General features: G+C 30.5%; 1 protein-coding gene across 1 annotated transcript in view; it reads left to right on the top strand.

Annotated features, from left to right (window-relative positions):
• Positions 1–8,443, top strand: part of LOC110098311 (prohibitin-1, mitochondrial) — a 30,276-nt gene extending 21,833 nt beyond the window's left edge. Inside the window, exons 3-5 of the mRNA XM_020825096.2 lie at positions 5,085–5,255; positions 5,390–5,602; positions 7,960–8,443. Of these exons, the coding sequence (XP_020680755.1) occupies positions 5,085–5,255; positions 5,390–5,602; positions 7,960–8,160 (585 nt within the window). The 3' untranslated portion in view covers positions 8,161–8,443. The remainder of the gene's footprint in view (positions 1–5,084; positions 5,256–5,389; positions 5,603–7,959) is intronic.
• The last annotated feature ends 10,033 nt before the right edge of the window (positions 8,444–18,476 follow it).

Here is an 18,476-nt window from a genome sequence, read left to right as displayed (position 1 = left end):
GATAATAAAAATCTTCATACTCGTTTTTATTATTTAGTTATGTAATTATAATTATAGCAATAATTTTAATTTTAGATGGTTTGATCACATAAAACAGCGGCCTTCTGATGATCCGGTTAGGAGAGTAGATGTATTAGATTTGACCTATATTAAGAAAGGTAGAGGTAGACCTAAAAAGACTTAGTTAGAAAATATTAGAAAATACTTTTCTTTATTAGATCTAAATGATAATTTGATTCTTAATAGAACACAATGGAGAAAAAGAATTCATGTAGCCATTCCCACGTAGTGGGATAAAGGCTTTATGTTGTTGTGGTAATAATTTTAATTTTAATTTCTAAATTTTCTTTCAAAATCTAATTAAAACATGATATATGTTTAGTTATGTAATAGTGTTGATTATAGCTATTATAATTAGTTTTTTTGGTTTAATTTAATTTATAGTAATAAAATAGATTTTTTTTTTTAATTTAAGATTTTTTTTATGCATATGTCAATTTTCTTTCACAAATTTTAGTCATCTCTGCGCATCAATTTTGCATCATAGCCTTGCCTTGTATGTTCATGTTGGTTTTTTATTTTGCTTTTGTGTTGTGACTCGAGCCATATGGGAGCCAATTTTGGATATTTGTAATGTTTCAGATGTGTTGGCATAATTTGTTTTATTAGATAGGCAAAACATGAGTGGCGTTTAATATGATCTAGGCATTTTTATCCAAACTCATGTGATACTAAGTCATATTATCCATTGCTATTATTATGCTCAATCGACTTGGCTGCCGGGATCATTTTTTGGTAATTTCGATGCTTTGAGTGCATTAGCATAGCCTATTTCATGAAACAAGCGAAGAGAGACACTTTGAATGATTTCGCATGACAATTTGTCCATTAGCCTTTCTTTAGTCACACCATCTTGATTCGACTCCTGGAACATATATGTTGGTCAACACAAGATAGATTTGGATCACATATAGTGAAGTGCGTTTTTATATGTTATCTCGAAGGTGTCAAAGGATACATGCTATGATTCTTAAAGCTAGGTTTTATAAAATGCATGATATGTAGGGAAACAAATGGTTGATTTTATTTCAAGTAGTAAGGTTTATGAGAAGTCAATGGTTGCATGGAAGACAACGGAGCAAGCAATCCAAGAAAGCCATGCTGTAAATGGCCAATAATTTAGTGAGGAAGATCTTGAAGTACCTGGACAACAATTATTGAAGAAGTGTAAAGATGAACATATGGATTGTCAAGGGATAGATCTCAATCTGATGTCAAAGTACTATAAAAATATGGACATGTTGATCTCATTAGATATGACTTTAGAACATATTTGATGATTGAATATGGACCAAAATAATATAAAGTTACATGCTTGATAAATCTTTTTCGACCTCAGGTTCTCTCTCCATTCTAAAGCAATAAAGGCTATCAAATTCTAGGGTAAGATCATACTTTTTAATGTGAACGTGTCATGACCGATTGCTCCTTTTTACATTTTTGAAATTAACATTAATTTTCTTTATCTTGATCTTAATATGAAATATGAAAGTAAAATCATTATAAGTGATGAATGGAAGAAATTCAAAAAATTCCTTTGCTAGATAGGGGAACAATAGCTAGTAATATCTTTTAGCAAAAGAAGTGCCAATATAGCTTCCTTTTATATTTTCTGGATGTTTCATAGAAATGATTAGTCATTTTGGTGATCGATTGACAAGACTAAAACTGTTCTGAAAAAGATAAAGAAGCATCATTGATTTTTTCATGCTCATTCAATTTTAAAAGGATGCAAGTAATCCTATCGGAAATGTTTGAGTTCACAAGCAACCCTAACAATAAATTGGTAAAATCAGCAAGAAAACACACAAGAACATCAATGAAGTCAACTCAAAACAGTAGGTTTTATTATATAGAACTAAACAAGTAAAACATAGAGCAAATATTTAATTGATCCTCAATTCGAGAGGAGGATCGTTCTCTCCCAATCTCTTGACAATAAGTCTAGAGGTCAAGACCCCAAAAGACTCCAAGAGAAAATAATAATTAAGCATGCCCTATTTCTTCCCTCTCATGCCTATTTATAGTCTTAGCCGCCCGCCGACCCCCCCCCCCCCCCCCCCAACACCAAAAATAGATTAATCCACTTGACAAAAATAGATTAATCCCCTTGTCAAAAATAGATTAATTCAAATAGTGAATCCCACTATTAATGAGCGGCAATCAAATAGGGTGTGGGCCCCTATTACTTGGGCGGCAACATGGGAGGTAGTTTAACCCGCCTCCTGTAGACTAAGGCCGGCCCATGTGGGGCCTGTTGGGTCGGTTCAAGAACTGACCTAACAGCAACCTTTTGTTAACATTTTGGAATGTATCATTATAGATGAGATGACTACTTGACATTGTGGACAAGGAGGTTTTCTGATTGCCGGTGGAACCAACCTACTAAGGATGATTCTTGGAGTCTCCATGATTAGCTTCGTCATGTAGTCCTTTCCCTCCTAGGCAAGAGTATCTTGACCTTCATTACCTGGAGAAGACTTCCTTTAATGGCAATACATATAATAAAGTTACAAGCATATTCATCCATACTGCACGCTAATATCCGACATGATTTCAGATTTGTCTCTCTGATTATTTGCACAAATAACTTTTCCTTATGTTTATGCTTTAATTGAGCTTTATTTCAATTTTTGTTATATTTTAATTTAATTTAGCTTTATTTGGAAAGCATGAGGACATTTTGAGCATTTGATAGAAATCCCTCCATTTCAATCTGTATGTAGGACCCTTATGTATGAAGGAATACAGTTGAGGTTAAATTGAAAAGTTCTTGCTTGCTGAAGCTCCTCCCCTTCCTTGGACGACTAAGGATTCTTTTTCTTTCCTCTTGGGATATGGTTCTTCTCTCTTTCTTAAGTCTGTGTGCCCTGACCTCTTCTCTTTCTAGTTTAAGTTTTGTACTCTTATTTCTTTAGTTATCTTGAAATTGCTATACAACAAAACATTCTGCTGTGCTATATTGATATTAAAGCAAGATTTTGATCCTTGGATTCTTGCTTCCAATATTACCCCATCACCTTACCACCTCAGGAAAATTAAAAAAAAAAACCCTCAAATCTACCGAAGCTGTCCTCCTCCACTTAATACTAACCCTTGCCCTTGTTATCAGGCACCCCCAGCTCCACTCTTTATGGCCACCGATCATCCCAAACAACCCATAAATTGAGCCATCCTAAGCCCTTATCCAAGCTAAGGTTAAACTTGCAAAGATATTCCATGATACATTCAAAATAGAATGTATCATTTGTATTTCTTTTTAGATTTGAACTAACCTCCCAATATTACCACCAAGTAAATCTACAAAAATCTTAAATTGTTTCTTTAAATTTGAGCTACAATATTTGGCCCAAACCGTATCCCCATAACTCTCTGCTAAATCCTCCTCAAATCACACCACATTAAACCTTAAGCAATAGATGATATCATTCAAATCTCACTTTAATCTTCCAAATTTTATTCTGTACCAAATCTACCAAAATATTACAATAACAAGCAATAACATTTCAATTCAAGTTTAATTGCCTTCCTTCATTCACAATGTCTTACATTTAAATGGCAAAGGATAATAGAATTCCATGACATGCTCAAAACATCTCTTGCTTTCCAACCATGACTAAAACGAAATAAAAATACAATAGAAATTAAAATGAAACTCAAATGACGTAGATCAAAGATTGAAGCATTTTAAAAATCATACAACTTTATTATACTTTATATTTTGTCTTCTAGGGTTTAGATAATGATAAAAAATGTATTATATTTTTAATTTTGATGGTTATTTGATAATTTTTTATCAAAAATATCAATCATGTGGTGTTATAATAAGTCATATAAACTATATGATAAATAAAACAATAATATAGTCATTAAAGTCATAAAATTATCATTTGGCCTATGGTTTGCAATTCGAGTGACATGATTATTGATAATTTTATTAGTTTAATGATCATATTATTCTTTGATTTATGGCATATAGTTAACATGATTTATTTTACCCTCACTTATCAGATATTTTTATAAGAAACAATCAAATTGCCATCAAAATTAAAAACTAAATGGTATTTTTTTGTCCTTTTCTAAAGGTTAGTGGTCAAATTGTAATGTTCTTTGTTAAATGTTAGTGGTCAAATTGTAACATAAAGTCGATGATTTTTGAAGTTAGAATATCATTGTGGATGCATCCTCCTATATCTTGATCATTGGTAGTGCAACATTGTCTCATCTTGGTGGAGTTTTTTCAGTCTTGAACTAATATTTGACTCATAAGGCGTTGATAATCAAAGCAACTCTAAACACACTTGTTTAGTGAATAGGTCTCTTGTCATGAGAGGTGACTCATTTGCATTTAGAAAAATGTTGTTGCCTCTGGTCTATAATATTCAACCACTTGCCTGTACATACACCTCATTAATAAGAAGGGCTATCGTAGATGTATGAGAAAAAGCTATTTTCTCTCATATTTACTTCCTCTGCCGACTTTGCAAGCTGCTCACCCGGTCCTCCCCCTCTACAATACTTGTTCCTGTCTTCCTCTCCTCTTTTCATACAATCTAATCGTCGCCATCTTTGCTAGCTATATTCTATCAACTTCTTCAGACTCGAAACCAACCTCCAACAGGATCCTTCAAAGAACCCATGCATCTAGGGTCACCACGACACGTCCAAATCTGTCTTCCTTCATTTATCCCTTAAAAAAGAGCTTTGTATGATCAAGATGATGGAGGTCTCCACATCCACATGCCTTTGATGGCAGCATCATCTTCGAACCAATCGCCCCCAGGTTCTTCCAAAGAACCAGCCATCTACGCTCACCACTGCACGTTCAAACCAGTCTTCCTCCATTTATCCCTTAAAGAAGAGCATTGCATGATCAAGATGATGGAGGTCTCCACATCCACACACCTTTGATGGCAGCATCATCTTGTCTGTTGTATCCTTTGCCTTTTAAGATGCAAAATTTTTGTTTTACTTTTCCTACTGGTATTTGTGTTTTGAATGCTAAAAAATTTATGTTTTTGTAGGTGAAAATTGGGCTTCGGGTGCTTACCCGCCCGATGCCTGATCAGCTTCCAACAATTTACCGAACTCTTGGAGAAAACTACAATGAGAGGGTTCTACCATCAATTATCCATGAAACTTTGAAAGCTGTTGTTGCACAATACAATGCCAGCCAACTTATTACACAGAGAGAGGTACTCCGTTACTGTGAATCATTTGAAATTTCTTTTACTATGATTTGTGATTCTAATATGCTATTGTATGTCTTCTTTCTTTAGATTATGAATAGGTGACTTATGGTTATCACTTAAATATTATTTTCTTATAGGCTGTGAGTAGGGAAATAAGGAAAATTTTGACTCAGAGGGCAGCAAACTTCAATATTGCACTGGATGATGTGTCAATTACAACTCTCAGTTTTGGTAAGGAATTTACCCATGCAATCGAAGCTAAACAGGTTGCTGCGCAAGATGCTGAGAGGGCCAAATTTATAGTGGAGAAGGCTGAGCAGGACAAAAAGAGTGCTATAATAAGAGCCCAGGTGAGCCCATATTTGTTGCATGCATTATTTACTTTAAATGCTTCTTTCTTATTGCCCATTTTGGGTGGCCTTTCATCTTCTAGCAAATATTTAACTTTTAGATGCATCCAAAGAATAATTTATAATCATGTTCCTTTCCTTCTTTTTTCAATTAATTTGTGCGGCATGAGCTTGTAATATGTTACACTAAATTATTTGATGGGTTATTGTCATTTATTTTCTCGAAGGGTTTGATAAATAGTAGTCCCCTAAAGTTTGACAAATATCAAATACTTTTCATAAGCTGCCTATTTTTTAATTAATTTAGTAATAAAGGATTGTTCTGCTCTTGAAAAACATAATAAAATAACTATATTATATTTTTTTTTTATGAAAGTCACGTAAGATAATATATATTTTTTGCAGATTGATGATGATATCTTGGTACATTCTCTAGTTCTATCATACATATTAGATAAATTTTTTATTTATGTCATGTATTTAATTATTTATGTGGATTTTATTTTGTAAAATTTCAAATATCTAAGGAATTTACCCATGCAATCGAAGCTAAACAGGTTGCTGCGCAAGATGCCGAGAGGGCCAAATTTATAGTGGAGAAGGCTGAGCAGGACAAAAAGAGTGCTATAATAAGAGCCCAGGTGAGCCTATATTTGTTGCATGCATTATTTACTTCAAATGCTTCTTTCTTATTGCCCATTTTGGGTGGCCTTTCATCTTCTAGCAAAAATTTAAATTTTAGATGCATCCAAAGAATAATTTATAATCATGTTCCTTTCCTACTTTTTAAAGTAACTTGTGCGGCATGAGCTTGTAATATGTTACACTAAATTATTTGATGGGTTATTTTCATTTATTTCCTCTAATGGTTTGACAAATAGCAGTCCTCTAAAGTTTGACAAAATATCAAGTACTTTTCATAAGCTGCCTATTTTTTAATTAATTTATTAATAAGAGGATTGTTTTGCTCATGAAAAATACTATATCATATATATATTTTTTTTATGATAGTCACGTAAGATAATATATATTTTTGGAGATTGATGATGGTATCTTGGTACATTCTCTAGTTCTATCATACATATTAGATAAATTTTTTGTTTTTATTTTTAAGAATAAATTGACTTGTTTTTTTTTTTTTAAGAATAAACTGACTTGTTTTAAAAAATATATTAATAGATGTTTTAAGTATTTCAAAAACAAAAAATTTGATCCCTAACATAACTCCGAATCCATCATCCTGGCTCTTGATGGGGAAGGTGGTAGCATCGTGTTCCTCGGCTGTGGTGAAGGATCGAGCAGATCAAATTGAACCTCTTGTCCATTGGGAGGCGTGCGTCAGCATCCCTAACACCATACTTAACGTCTTTCTATGGTTTCCACAATAAATTCTCATTGTTATTTTACTGTATCTTGAGTTTGACAAAATCTTAGTGAAATTAAGCTAGGTGGAATTGTGCTGAGCGAATCCATTGGGAGGGAGGTCAAGATTTTTTTGGCAGGAGGAGAAATTATTTTGTGCGGATGCCGAATGCCGTCCGAAGGCCAATCAGAATGCGCCACGTCACCCTTTTACTGTATTGTAGCTCGGTACTGCTTCTCGGTACCGCGGCATCTGGATATAGAGTTGTGTCTGCGTCTGCACAAAATAATTTCTTTGACAGGAGAGGGTGTAGCTGTGAGAGTGAGACTGGAGGTAGGAGAGGGGGTGGCTGAGGGGGAGGGAGATAGCCAAAACGATGGATGTAGCATTTGAGGTTGGGGAGGGCGCATTGATATCGGGGTTGAAATTGAGCTAAGTCGGCATAATTGAAGTTCGGCTAAACCTCAATAAAATTAGATGGAGTGAAAAATTAGTTGAAGAAGTCGGTGCGATTGGAGTTAGGGAGGCCAAGATTGTCGTAGAGGAGGGCGGTGGTGAGATTGTCAAAGAGGTCGAAGAAGTTGGAAAGAGGAAGGATTTGAGGTCTGGGTTTTAGCCGGTGAGGTTTTGGAGGAGATTCCATGTGTTGGATTGGAAGTAAAGAGGATGAAAAAGATGAGAAATATATATACATATATATATAATATTTCTAAAAGAATATCAAATATATTTTAGTTTATATAAGACTAAGAAAATAAAAAATAAAAGTGATTTCAATTGCCCCTTAATTAATACCCAAAATTGCTGTTAGTTCTTGGTAAGCCATACTCAAATATGAGCATTCATTGTTTTTAGTTTTCATAATTTTGTATTTTTAAATGTCATAATCTTCACTCAGATTGCTGATATCGTAGATCTTGAAGAATGCCTTAAGGCTTCATAACTAAATATTCTTTGTAAGCTGATTATTCTTGAAACTGCTATTTTTATCCAGGGTGAGGCCACAAGTGCTCAGCTTATCGGGCAAGCAATAGCAAGCAACCCAGCATTCCTTGCCCTGAGAAGGATCGAGGCTGCAAGAGAAGTGGCTCAGACGATTTCCAACTCTGCCAATCGTGTCTTCTTAAACTCGGATGAATTGTTGCTTAATCTGCAGGACCTCAACTTGGAGAGCACCACAAAACTCAAGAAATAGCTCATAAAGCTCTTCATAGGGATTTCATGTTGGACTCTGGCAAGTTGACTCGTTACATTTCTTTCTACAGTTAGATCCCTTATTTTTGCATACTATGAGAATATGTTTTTTAATGATTCAAATTTGATATTTTTAGAGGAAAATGATTTTTCCACAACTTTATTTTGTTTGTTTAGTTTAATTGCTATGCATTAGTTTTATAAAATATAAAAGATTTTGATGACTATTAGTGCTTTTTGGGATCTCTAAATATTTCAAGAAATTATTATGAGTGAATTTTGCACAAGCGGGCTGCTGTGTACATGTTTGCAGAATTCATTTTATAACTAGTTTGGTGCCTATGAATCTCTATATGCATGATTTATATATATGATGTATTGTAATTTGGTTTTTTGGCATTTGAGTTTTTCAATTATTATCAATTTTTTTGGTCATTTATTATATTTTGAATTTATATATGTTGTCATTTTTTGTTTCATGGTAATGAAGAAATTTTATGTCTGTTATTAATGATGTTTGTTATGGTAATGATAATAGGATTGATAATAATGATAGGTATGTTAATGATAATAAGTAAAGAAATAATGGTGGTGGGTAAAAATTTGGTGGTATGTTTGAATTTAGGGGTTGGTTTGTATGTTTGTCTTGCCCATTCATTCTTATAAATGGAGAGTCTCTCATAATGAGTCTCTCATAATGCTAAGTACTTTATTATGAATGGCCTTTAGGAGAAATTATTACATCCGGAGTCCGGACGTGTTCGGACCCTAATGAAATCAAGCCATGTGGTTTGTGGTGTGTATAAGTTGTACATATAGTGTGTATAAATCACGTGGTTTGATTTTGTTGGAGTCCGGATGCGAGCTACGTCTTGACCATGCAAGTAATAATTTCTCGACCTTTAGAGTTGAACCTTCAATGAAGATCACAACCACAATGATGGATTGCTCATGGATGTAATCTTCATTAATATTAATTACATAATGGTTAGCTTAGTCTCCTTTATATAGGAATTTCATTCTTAAGTGTGAAGAGGGTTACCATGACCTAATTATTTAGGTTCAAAGAAGAAATAGGCATGTTTGTACTAATATCTAGGTTGAAACCATTAAATAGAAGCCTATTGCAATCAATACCCAAACCCATTTTTAATCAAATCATATTTAACATTTAATAGAGCTTAGACATCCCACCTTTGTCATTACAACTAAGAAAAAATCTATACATTCCACCTCAATACCTATTTATAATAAAAATTCAAATGAAAAATATAACAAACTTGACTATTTATGACACACATAAATCTAGTATTGATTAATATGAATAATTAATTAATTTATGAGCTATATATGTTGTTGATAAGAATAAGATCTAAACTTTTTTTATTTTTGGAAAATAATTTAGAAGTTGGTTGCTGAAAGATATGAGTTTTATGAAATTATTAGGAAGATATGTGTTAATTATGCATATGAGCTTGATCTTGTAATAGGTATAATTCTTTTTTTTTTTTAACTTTCAGTGTGGTAGAATTGATTTTATACTATAAATATATTTCCAATGGTAATGTTGATGCTTGTGCATGTAGTTTATCTGCTATCATATATGCAGTGCTTTTGCATAAATCTTTATCGCAAATATTGCAATTGTTATTAAGTCAAGGGAGATCCCATGAATTATTTACTTGTAGGAGAGATTTTGGCTTCGTTTGTGATGGATTTTTTAGTGCTTCATAAAGCAAGTTTTTAGAACAAAAATTTTAAATTTTGTGTCAAGAAATTGTTTTAAGAAGCAGTAAGAAAGCTATCTCAGACGTGGATACAATTCTTTATGTAACTATTGTTCATTTATGTCGAAATGTTATATTTCGTGCCTATGTATATTTGGTCATTTCTTTCTCATAGCTTGTAAACAAAATTTCTGTTATTAGAATTGGCGATAATAATGATGATATGTTGATAGTTTTGATAATGATGGTAGGTATGATAATGATTGCCGGTATGAGAATGATAGTTGTAGGTAAAAATTTGCTATTAGTTTTGAATTTAGAGGTAGGTTATGTATTTTTATCTCTCTCGATCAATTATTCTTATAAATAGGGAGTCATGCTGAACAGTTGATTATGAAATGAAAATTTATTTGTTGATTTTCTACTCTTCTTATGCTATCTTCCAAAATCAAATAAATGATTGTTTTTTTAGTGTGAGTGAAACGACATTTGGAGACTAAATTTCAATGAAGGAATATCACAATCTTATGAAGTGCTACTTTTAAAATTAATCTTCATCATATTCGATCAGTTATATTAAATGGTAGTCTAGTTTTCACTATAAGAATTTTATTTCTATTATATTTCGATTATACTTCATTCATTTTTATAAAATCGTCTTATTAAGTTTATCACTTTTATTTTTACAAAAAAAAAAAATCATCTTCATTTGAAGTTAAAGACAATTGTTTTAAATGAAATCGTCGTAACCCTAATATTTTAAATGAATTCATCGTAACCCTAATATTTTCATTTTATTTTTACAACAATTATGCTTTCAAATCGTATCCCTAATATTTTTACAATTTTTTTTTTGTGGATCTAGTCGCCACGTGGATGCGACTTGCTGTCTATAGGACAAGTTGCCATCCACGTGGTGATATATATATATATAGCCAATACTAAATATAAAATATATATTTTCCTCATAATCGATTGTTAAAGATATAAATGTTAATGGATTTAGTTCTATGTAAGCTAGTTAAAAAATAAATTATTATAGATAGTCTCTCTTCCATAGGGTTAAGGTTTAGAGTTAAATTTGATAAACCATTAATGTATTTAGTCCAACTTTAGTTCCCCTTTAGTCCATATTCCATAACAAGCCAATAGTTAGGTTGAGATGGAGTGGCTCTACAATTTATGACTCTCATAAACCTTGATTGCTTCTACCATAGTTGATCAAAATTAATGAGTGGTGACTAAGTAGTGAATACTTTTCTTGAGGGTGCAAGATATTAAAAGTATAAGAAAGGGTTATTATTAATTAGATTATTTTCATAAAAGGTATTTATTTAGTAAAGATTAAATATGTTTTATTATAGGTTCAAATGCAACTTTTATCACTAGATGAAAATAAAATGATTTGAAGAGAAGGAAAAGAATGTCAATGAGAACAATAAGAAGGATGCATATTTAGATGATAATCTATTAAAAAAATAAGAGATATATGATTGATGCTAATTTTTGGGCTCGAAGGAAAAGCGTTTTCAAATAAATACTTCATAACAATGAATTTAGTATATGGAATTAAGCACATAATAATTGGAGAAATATATAAGAGTTTAATTCTATAATAGAATATCATTATTATTATGGTCTTAATGAGTTAACAGAGTAAAAGTCCTTAGTCATGTTAGCTCCAATTTGTTCCAAAATCAAGCTAAGATAGAGATATAGTAGAAAGGTATAAGGAATAGTTACCATACATGTTGGATAGGTGGAGCATGAAATTGGCAACATGCATTTAACTTAGGTAGCACTTTGGTTGACAAGCATGTTAATGAACACTAGAATTATAATTATGGCCTTTATTTTTGGGAGTTCTAACAATTATTATTTAGCCAATTTGTTGTGAGATATGCTTATTAATATCAATAAAATAGTATTATCTATCAATATATTGAGCCTGTCGGTGCTAATAAAAGTTGTTAGTTTGAATTTTTTTTTAATTTAATATTAAGAAACACACAAGTTTATTAATGAACTAGAAAATGATAGAATAAGAAGGAAGATGATGCTTCCTTGAATCCCTATGTTTCTTGCTCTCTAATTCCATTAGTCTCCTCTTAAACATGAACTCTCTCATCTTTATGTTTGAACTCTTCAATTTTTTATTTGATCCCTTCTTTTAAATATTCCTATGATAACCCTTTATATGGACACAATATGTTAGATAGAATTGGAAAGTAGAAATAATATTAGTTATAGGGTAAAATGTTACTGTAAATTTAATTTGATAAAAGGAAAACATGATTATGAAATATGTAGAGGTTACATAGATCTTAGTGCTAATTTTGCGGACCACTAGGGCTAGGACCTGTGATGGAGCCAGAAAATTTTTTAGGGGGGACCCAACTTCAACATTGTTTCCACATACATATTTATATATATAGTGGTTGAGCAAGCTGAAAAGAATAATAATTGCTTAAAATCACAATTTGATGTAAGTTAGGTAGCAGCAAATGATAAATATGATGTTAAATTTTTTTTTTTTTTTGGGGAAAAATTAAGGGCGTAGCCCATTTCTATTAAAAGAGAAAGAAATTAGTTACATGTATAGGAGGAAGGGAGCAAAACTATGATGGGGGAGACCTCCAGAAAATGTGAAAAATAAAATACACCAAAATTCATGTGCAAATAAAACTGCACTAGCAAAATCAGCTAAGAAAAGAAAATATACAAAGTTACTCAAAAATAGGGCGCATTGGCTAGGACGGAACTTGTAATTACTCAAAAATAATCTTCACATATACAAAGTTAAAAGGCTCTTATTTATCTTATAGAGACCTTTTTGAGTTTCTTGTGATCTCATTTATTCTTCTAGGCATTGGTAGATTTCTTTTAGTAACACTAGAATTCTTGGTATTTTTCTCAACAATATAATAATCATCTTGACAGTTTTCTTCTTAACTTCCAAGTACTATTAACTTGATCTCCATTTTTCTTCTCAATCATTGATCTGCTGATCATATTCTGTTTTATATATTCTATTTGTGTATAAAATGAATGCTTTATTGTATACTTGTGATGTATCCTAATTATTATTCTAAAACATATAAAGCAGCTAACACTTTCTGATTTGTATGATAAATCATAAAGTTATGAATATATGTTACTTACAAACATGTTCATCTATATATAACTTTTATTAACTTAACTTGTTTTTTTACAAGTTTTATGTTTGTGAATTATTAATCATGCATCATCTTATTTGAATTAGAGCTAATAATATTGTTTTGAGATTATGTTTCATGTTTAAGTAAATTCTATTTTACTGTGACATGAATTAATTAAATGTATTGATGACATAATGAATAGGCATGTGATCAATTCTAAGTGTGCATGATCTTATATGTGCCCATTGTTGGTATTAAAAATGTCTAACAACTTGATGCTAGTTCAAGTTAGTTATTTAATATGAGTTTAGGCTTGCCCTTCTCTTTATCATTCATTCAAACTGAACAATTTTCTTGCTTGAACCTTTATCTTTTCTTGCACATATTTCAAGCATTCCTCCTTATCCAAATTATTTGGAATTTCAATTCACTTATCTCACCTTTATAATAGATATTTTCTAGCTTAGCCTAACTATAAACCCTGCCCCAACCTTTAGCTTGAGCTTACTAGGGCCCAAATCCTGTAACTATGATGGCCCTTTATCTAAATTTAGAATAATTGTATATTTTATCTCTTATTTAAACTATTTATTTAATAAAATCCAACTGAGGTAACCACATGCATAAAATAATTTATTATATTCATTATTTCTCAAAAATCAAATTATAATAGCCAGAAGTTTAATCAATATATAAGTTTTGCTTTTAATAATTATGACTATAAAAGAATAAAACCTAAAATACAGAAAATAAACTTAAACTTGAATATTTTTGCCAACCTCAAGCGAATTTTTGTAAAAATATATAATATAATAGACTGAGCTAACAACTCAGTAGGTTATCAAAACCTACAACTGCAACAAATGCATGTCAATATAAGCATTATGTATATACTCATTCAATCTGAATCAATATAAACATGTAGCAATAAGAACATATAGTAGTTAATATGAACAATGTTATTTAATATACACAATGGAAATCAATATAAGCAAAGTTATTTATAATCGGTGATCAGTGACCATATATATAAATGATCTGTGTGTTTTATTGTTCTTGTACCCATAATAAGTTACAACACAACAATTCTATTATGAATCTATAATTATGCTTTCTTTAAATATATATTCCATTTCATATGCATGTATGTATACTTACACTTATCCTATACATGTCATATGGCATCGATGCGATGTGTATCATATTCTCTATCAAATGCAACACATTTTATATATCATGTATTTCAAATGTATCCTATGCCATTATATCAATCTTATCAACCTTATCCATCTTATTATATGCTTATATCAATCATGTCATGTAGCATACTTATATCTTGTAATATCATAGCTTGTAAACAAAATTAATGTTATTAGAATTGGTGATAGGTTTAATAATGATGACATATATGATATGTTGATAGGTTTGATAATGATGGTAGGTATGATAATGATAGTCATAGGTAAAAATTTGCTAGTAGTTTTGAATTTAGAGGTTAGGCTTATGTATTTTGATCTCTCTCAATTATTCTTATAAATAGGGAGTCCCCTATAAAGCTAAACCCTTGATTTTGAAATGAAGATTTCTTTGTTGAGTTTTCTACTCTTCTTATGCTACCTACAAAAAATCAAATAAATGATTTTTTTTAGTGTGAGTGAAACAACATTTGGAGACAAACTTTCAATGAAGGTAGATCACAATCTTGACAAAGTACTACTTTTGAAAGTAATATTCAACATCTTCAATCACTTATACTAATGGTAGTTTAGTTTTCACTATAAGAATTTTATTTCTATTATTTTTCCTTTACACTTCATTCTTCTTTATATTATCATCTTATCGAATTTATCACTTATATTATTATATAAGCATATAAAAAATATCATCTTTTTTTAACATATAATTTCTTGTGTTATATAAAATTAGTAGCCCATCATAGCATATAAATTTTAGATTAATAAATAGTAAAAATGTCTTTCTTAAACTCAAGAAGGTCATTCAATTTGTTTCATATCAGTCTGACAATCTACATGCATTAATCTCTCTAAATAGTTAAGCATGACACTCAATCTACTAATTGTAAATAATTAGTCCCTGATCAGTAAAATTAAATTATAGCATGAAGCTTATAGATAATGTTTCATTTAATACTTTAAAATAATAAAGTTATATAAAAATCATGAAAATATTTCAGGCAAAATGATAGATTAATCTCAATGGATAAAGTTTGCTTCTTTTATGAAAAACTTACTCAAAATTAATCATAAAATTAAAATGTTAAAAATATTTATTTATTTTTTTTAAATAAATTTCAGTATGAAGCTTTAGGGAACTTCTGTGATTTGATTTTATTATAAATTATGCCATTTGATTTTTTCTTTTAATGTTGCATCAAACTCTTATAAATAGGATTTCAAAGAGAGCTTGAAATGGGTGCATGTGTTAAATAGCTATAACCAACTTTTGCTATAAGATAGAAAAAGGTAGAGCATGAAAGAGGTTTCTTTGAAGAGCATCAAATCAAAGATAGAGCATGAAAGAGGTTTCTTTGAAGAGCATCAAATTAAAGATAGAGCATGAAAGCAGTTTCTAGCTTAGCTTAACTATAAACCTACCCCAACCATTAGCTTGAGTTGATTAGAGTACAAACCTATAACCGTGATGCCCTAAGATTCAAATTTAGAAGAATTATCTATTTTATCTCATAATTAATCTACAAGATACTTTAATTTTCATTTATTTAAAAAAATACTACGGAAGCAACCATATACGTCAAAACTTTTTTACTATATTCTTCATTTCTCAAAAAATAATTTAAAATAGCTAGAAGTTCAAACAATATATTAATCTAGTTTTTAATGCTTCTAACTATAAAAGAATAAAACATAAAATATAGAAAATAAAACAAAACATGAATATTCTGTTCAACCTCACTCCACTTGATCCTAACCTTTTCCTTAAAATATATAAAACTAAATAGTGAACTAACAGTTAAGTAGGTTACTAGAACCAAAAGCTACAATTAATACAAGACAATAGAAGCAATATTAATATAATAATTCAATCTAAGTAACAATGAAAATTAATATAAGCAATATGACTTATAATTAGTTATCAACAATCATATAAAGGGTCAATGTGTTTTGTTATTCATGTACCCATACTAAATTACAACAAAGCAGTTGCATTATGAATCTTTGTATATTTATGTTGTTGTTTGCTCATGAAGTATACAAATCAATTATGTTTGTATTTTTTGGAAAATTTAAATATAGATTTTTTTTTTTTAAAAAAAATTCAATTTAGAAGTTGAACATGTCATCCTAAATGGTATATCACCTTAGAAGGTGAAAATGTCGTTCTCTAATGGGTTAAGATTACAAAATTACAAAGTGAGCTAATAACTCGGTTGGTTACTAGAACATACAAATGCAGTCAATGCATGTCATCAGTATAAATAATATGCATGTAATCATTCAATCCAAAATAGTATAGGCACATACTTATAAAATCTTGTAGCAGTCATTATAAATAATATTATTTCATATGAGCAATAGAAATATTTAAAAATTATATAATTCAGATTCAATAGTCATATAAAGATTAGTAGGTTCATGTGCTTGCATCAGTAGTCATATCAAGTATAACGTATAAATCGTATTATATCATGTCATTTATGCAATTTATTTTGTTATATACATATACAAGCAAAATAGGACATCTAAAACGTGTGTTATTTTTCTTGTAACCATTCTTGTAGGCCAACACTATAGGAATCAATCTTATTTCAAAGAACATGTCTTATATCACACATAAATGATGTGGCTTTCATGTAAGAAATCATCATTTTATGCACATTGACGTATCATATCATGTAAGTCAATATTCTTATACCTACCTTTTCATATCACTTAGGATTACACTATAAATATTATTTAAAGGAAAGATCGTCGACCCACCCTCTTACACAGGGTAATATGTCTCTCCAACTAACCTAAATCAATCATTCATTTTTAGTCAGCTTTTCTTGCATTTACATATATTTCATATAAAGTAGATTATAATAGCAGACATCATATATCATATGCACTTAATGTAATTATAATTACACTAATTAGTATGCATGTAATATGAAAAAAATATTTATTGAACTAAATAATTAGTAAATATATGTATATAATGTATTTAATGTCCAATTATAATATATTGACTCATTGTCATTTGATACTCTATATTTACCTACTCATTTTAATTAAAATAATATATAAACAAAACCACCCTGCCATATTTTATTATGACTAGTTAAAATGCTTAGGGTAATAATATCTATCACATATAAAAAATTACACATTAGAAAAGCATCAAAATGAGAAATATTATATTTTAAACAATTTTAGGGGAGAGAAAATCCAGAAAATTAAAATCATAACATAAATAGGATTCAAGTTACCTATCATGATCAAAATATTTTTCTCAATTGGAGCGATGGATGAAAATAACCTGAAGCAAACTTTCTCTCTCCTCGATTGCTCTCTTTTTCTCTCTCCCCCCTTCTCTCCTCTTCTCACTTAGCAAAGCAAAGAAGAGATGGACATGGGATGGTTGGGGTGATGATTTTAAGTAAATGGCTTTAAATATTTTATTAAAAAAACTTATTGACCCAACACTGTAGTTCCCAAAACCCCAGCACCGCTGCTCTCATTTATTTCCTTAAAACCCTGAGAGCTATAGCTTAATGCCTTAGCGCTACCCATCCAGACATCGTAGTGCTCCCACAGTTCATTTTTTTGGAACTTGAAAGAAATGAAAATTGGTGGTCATTACAATCCCCATGGTGATTGAGGTCATCAATGGAATGGTTGGAAAACATGGTAAAGTGATCAATACCCTTTTCAAGTTTATTGAGCCCCAATTGTCACTTCAACCCTTCAAGACAATTTTCCCAAGTTTAGGAATTATGATCCACACATTATTTCGGACATAACCTTCTCATTCCATATTCATAATTTTATGATCTTAACCTCTTGAAAAGCTATTAAAATTTTCTACAACTTCCATGTTTTCCAATTTGTCCAATTCTAATTATATTAATCATAGTTTTTGTAAGAATCATGAAATAAAAACATTAAATCCAAGAAATTCAATAATTTGTTATTATTTTGGGCATAAATTTCTCATTTATTATCACAATTCTATTATTTTATCATTGTTGGAAATCTAAACAAATTCTACTTTTTTCGCTTAAGTTTGACAAGATTAATCACAATTGTTCCAACAATCCAAAAATATAACTCAATTTTGGAAAATCAGCCCTATTTCACTATTTTAGGAAAAACTCACCCATTTCTTGCTAAGATCACATGATTTTGATATCGTCGGAAAGCTAGTAAAATTATTTATAACTTGTGTTTTATTTTTGACTATACATGCCA

Source organism: Dendrobium catenatum, unplaced genomic scaffold (assembly GCF_001605985.2).
Source record: "Dendrobium catenatum unplaced genomic scaffold, ASM160598v2 fragScaff_scaffold_1089, whole genome shotgun sequence".
Lineage (NCBI taxonomy): Eukaryota > Viridiplantae > Streptophyta > Magnoliopsida > Asparagales > Orchidaceae > Dendrobium > Dendrobium catenatum.
Note: the sequence above shows the minus strand (reverse complement) of the source record. Positions and strands in the feature narration are given on the sequence as shown.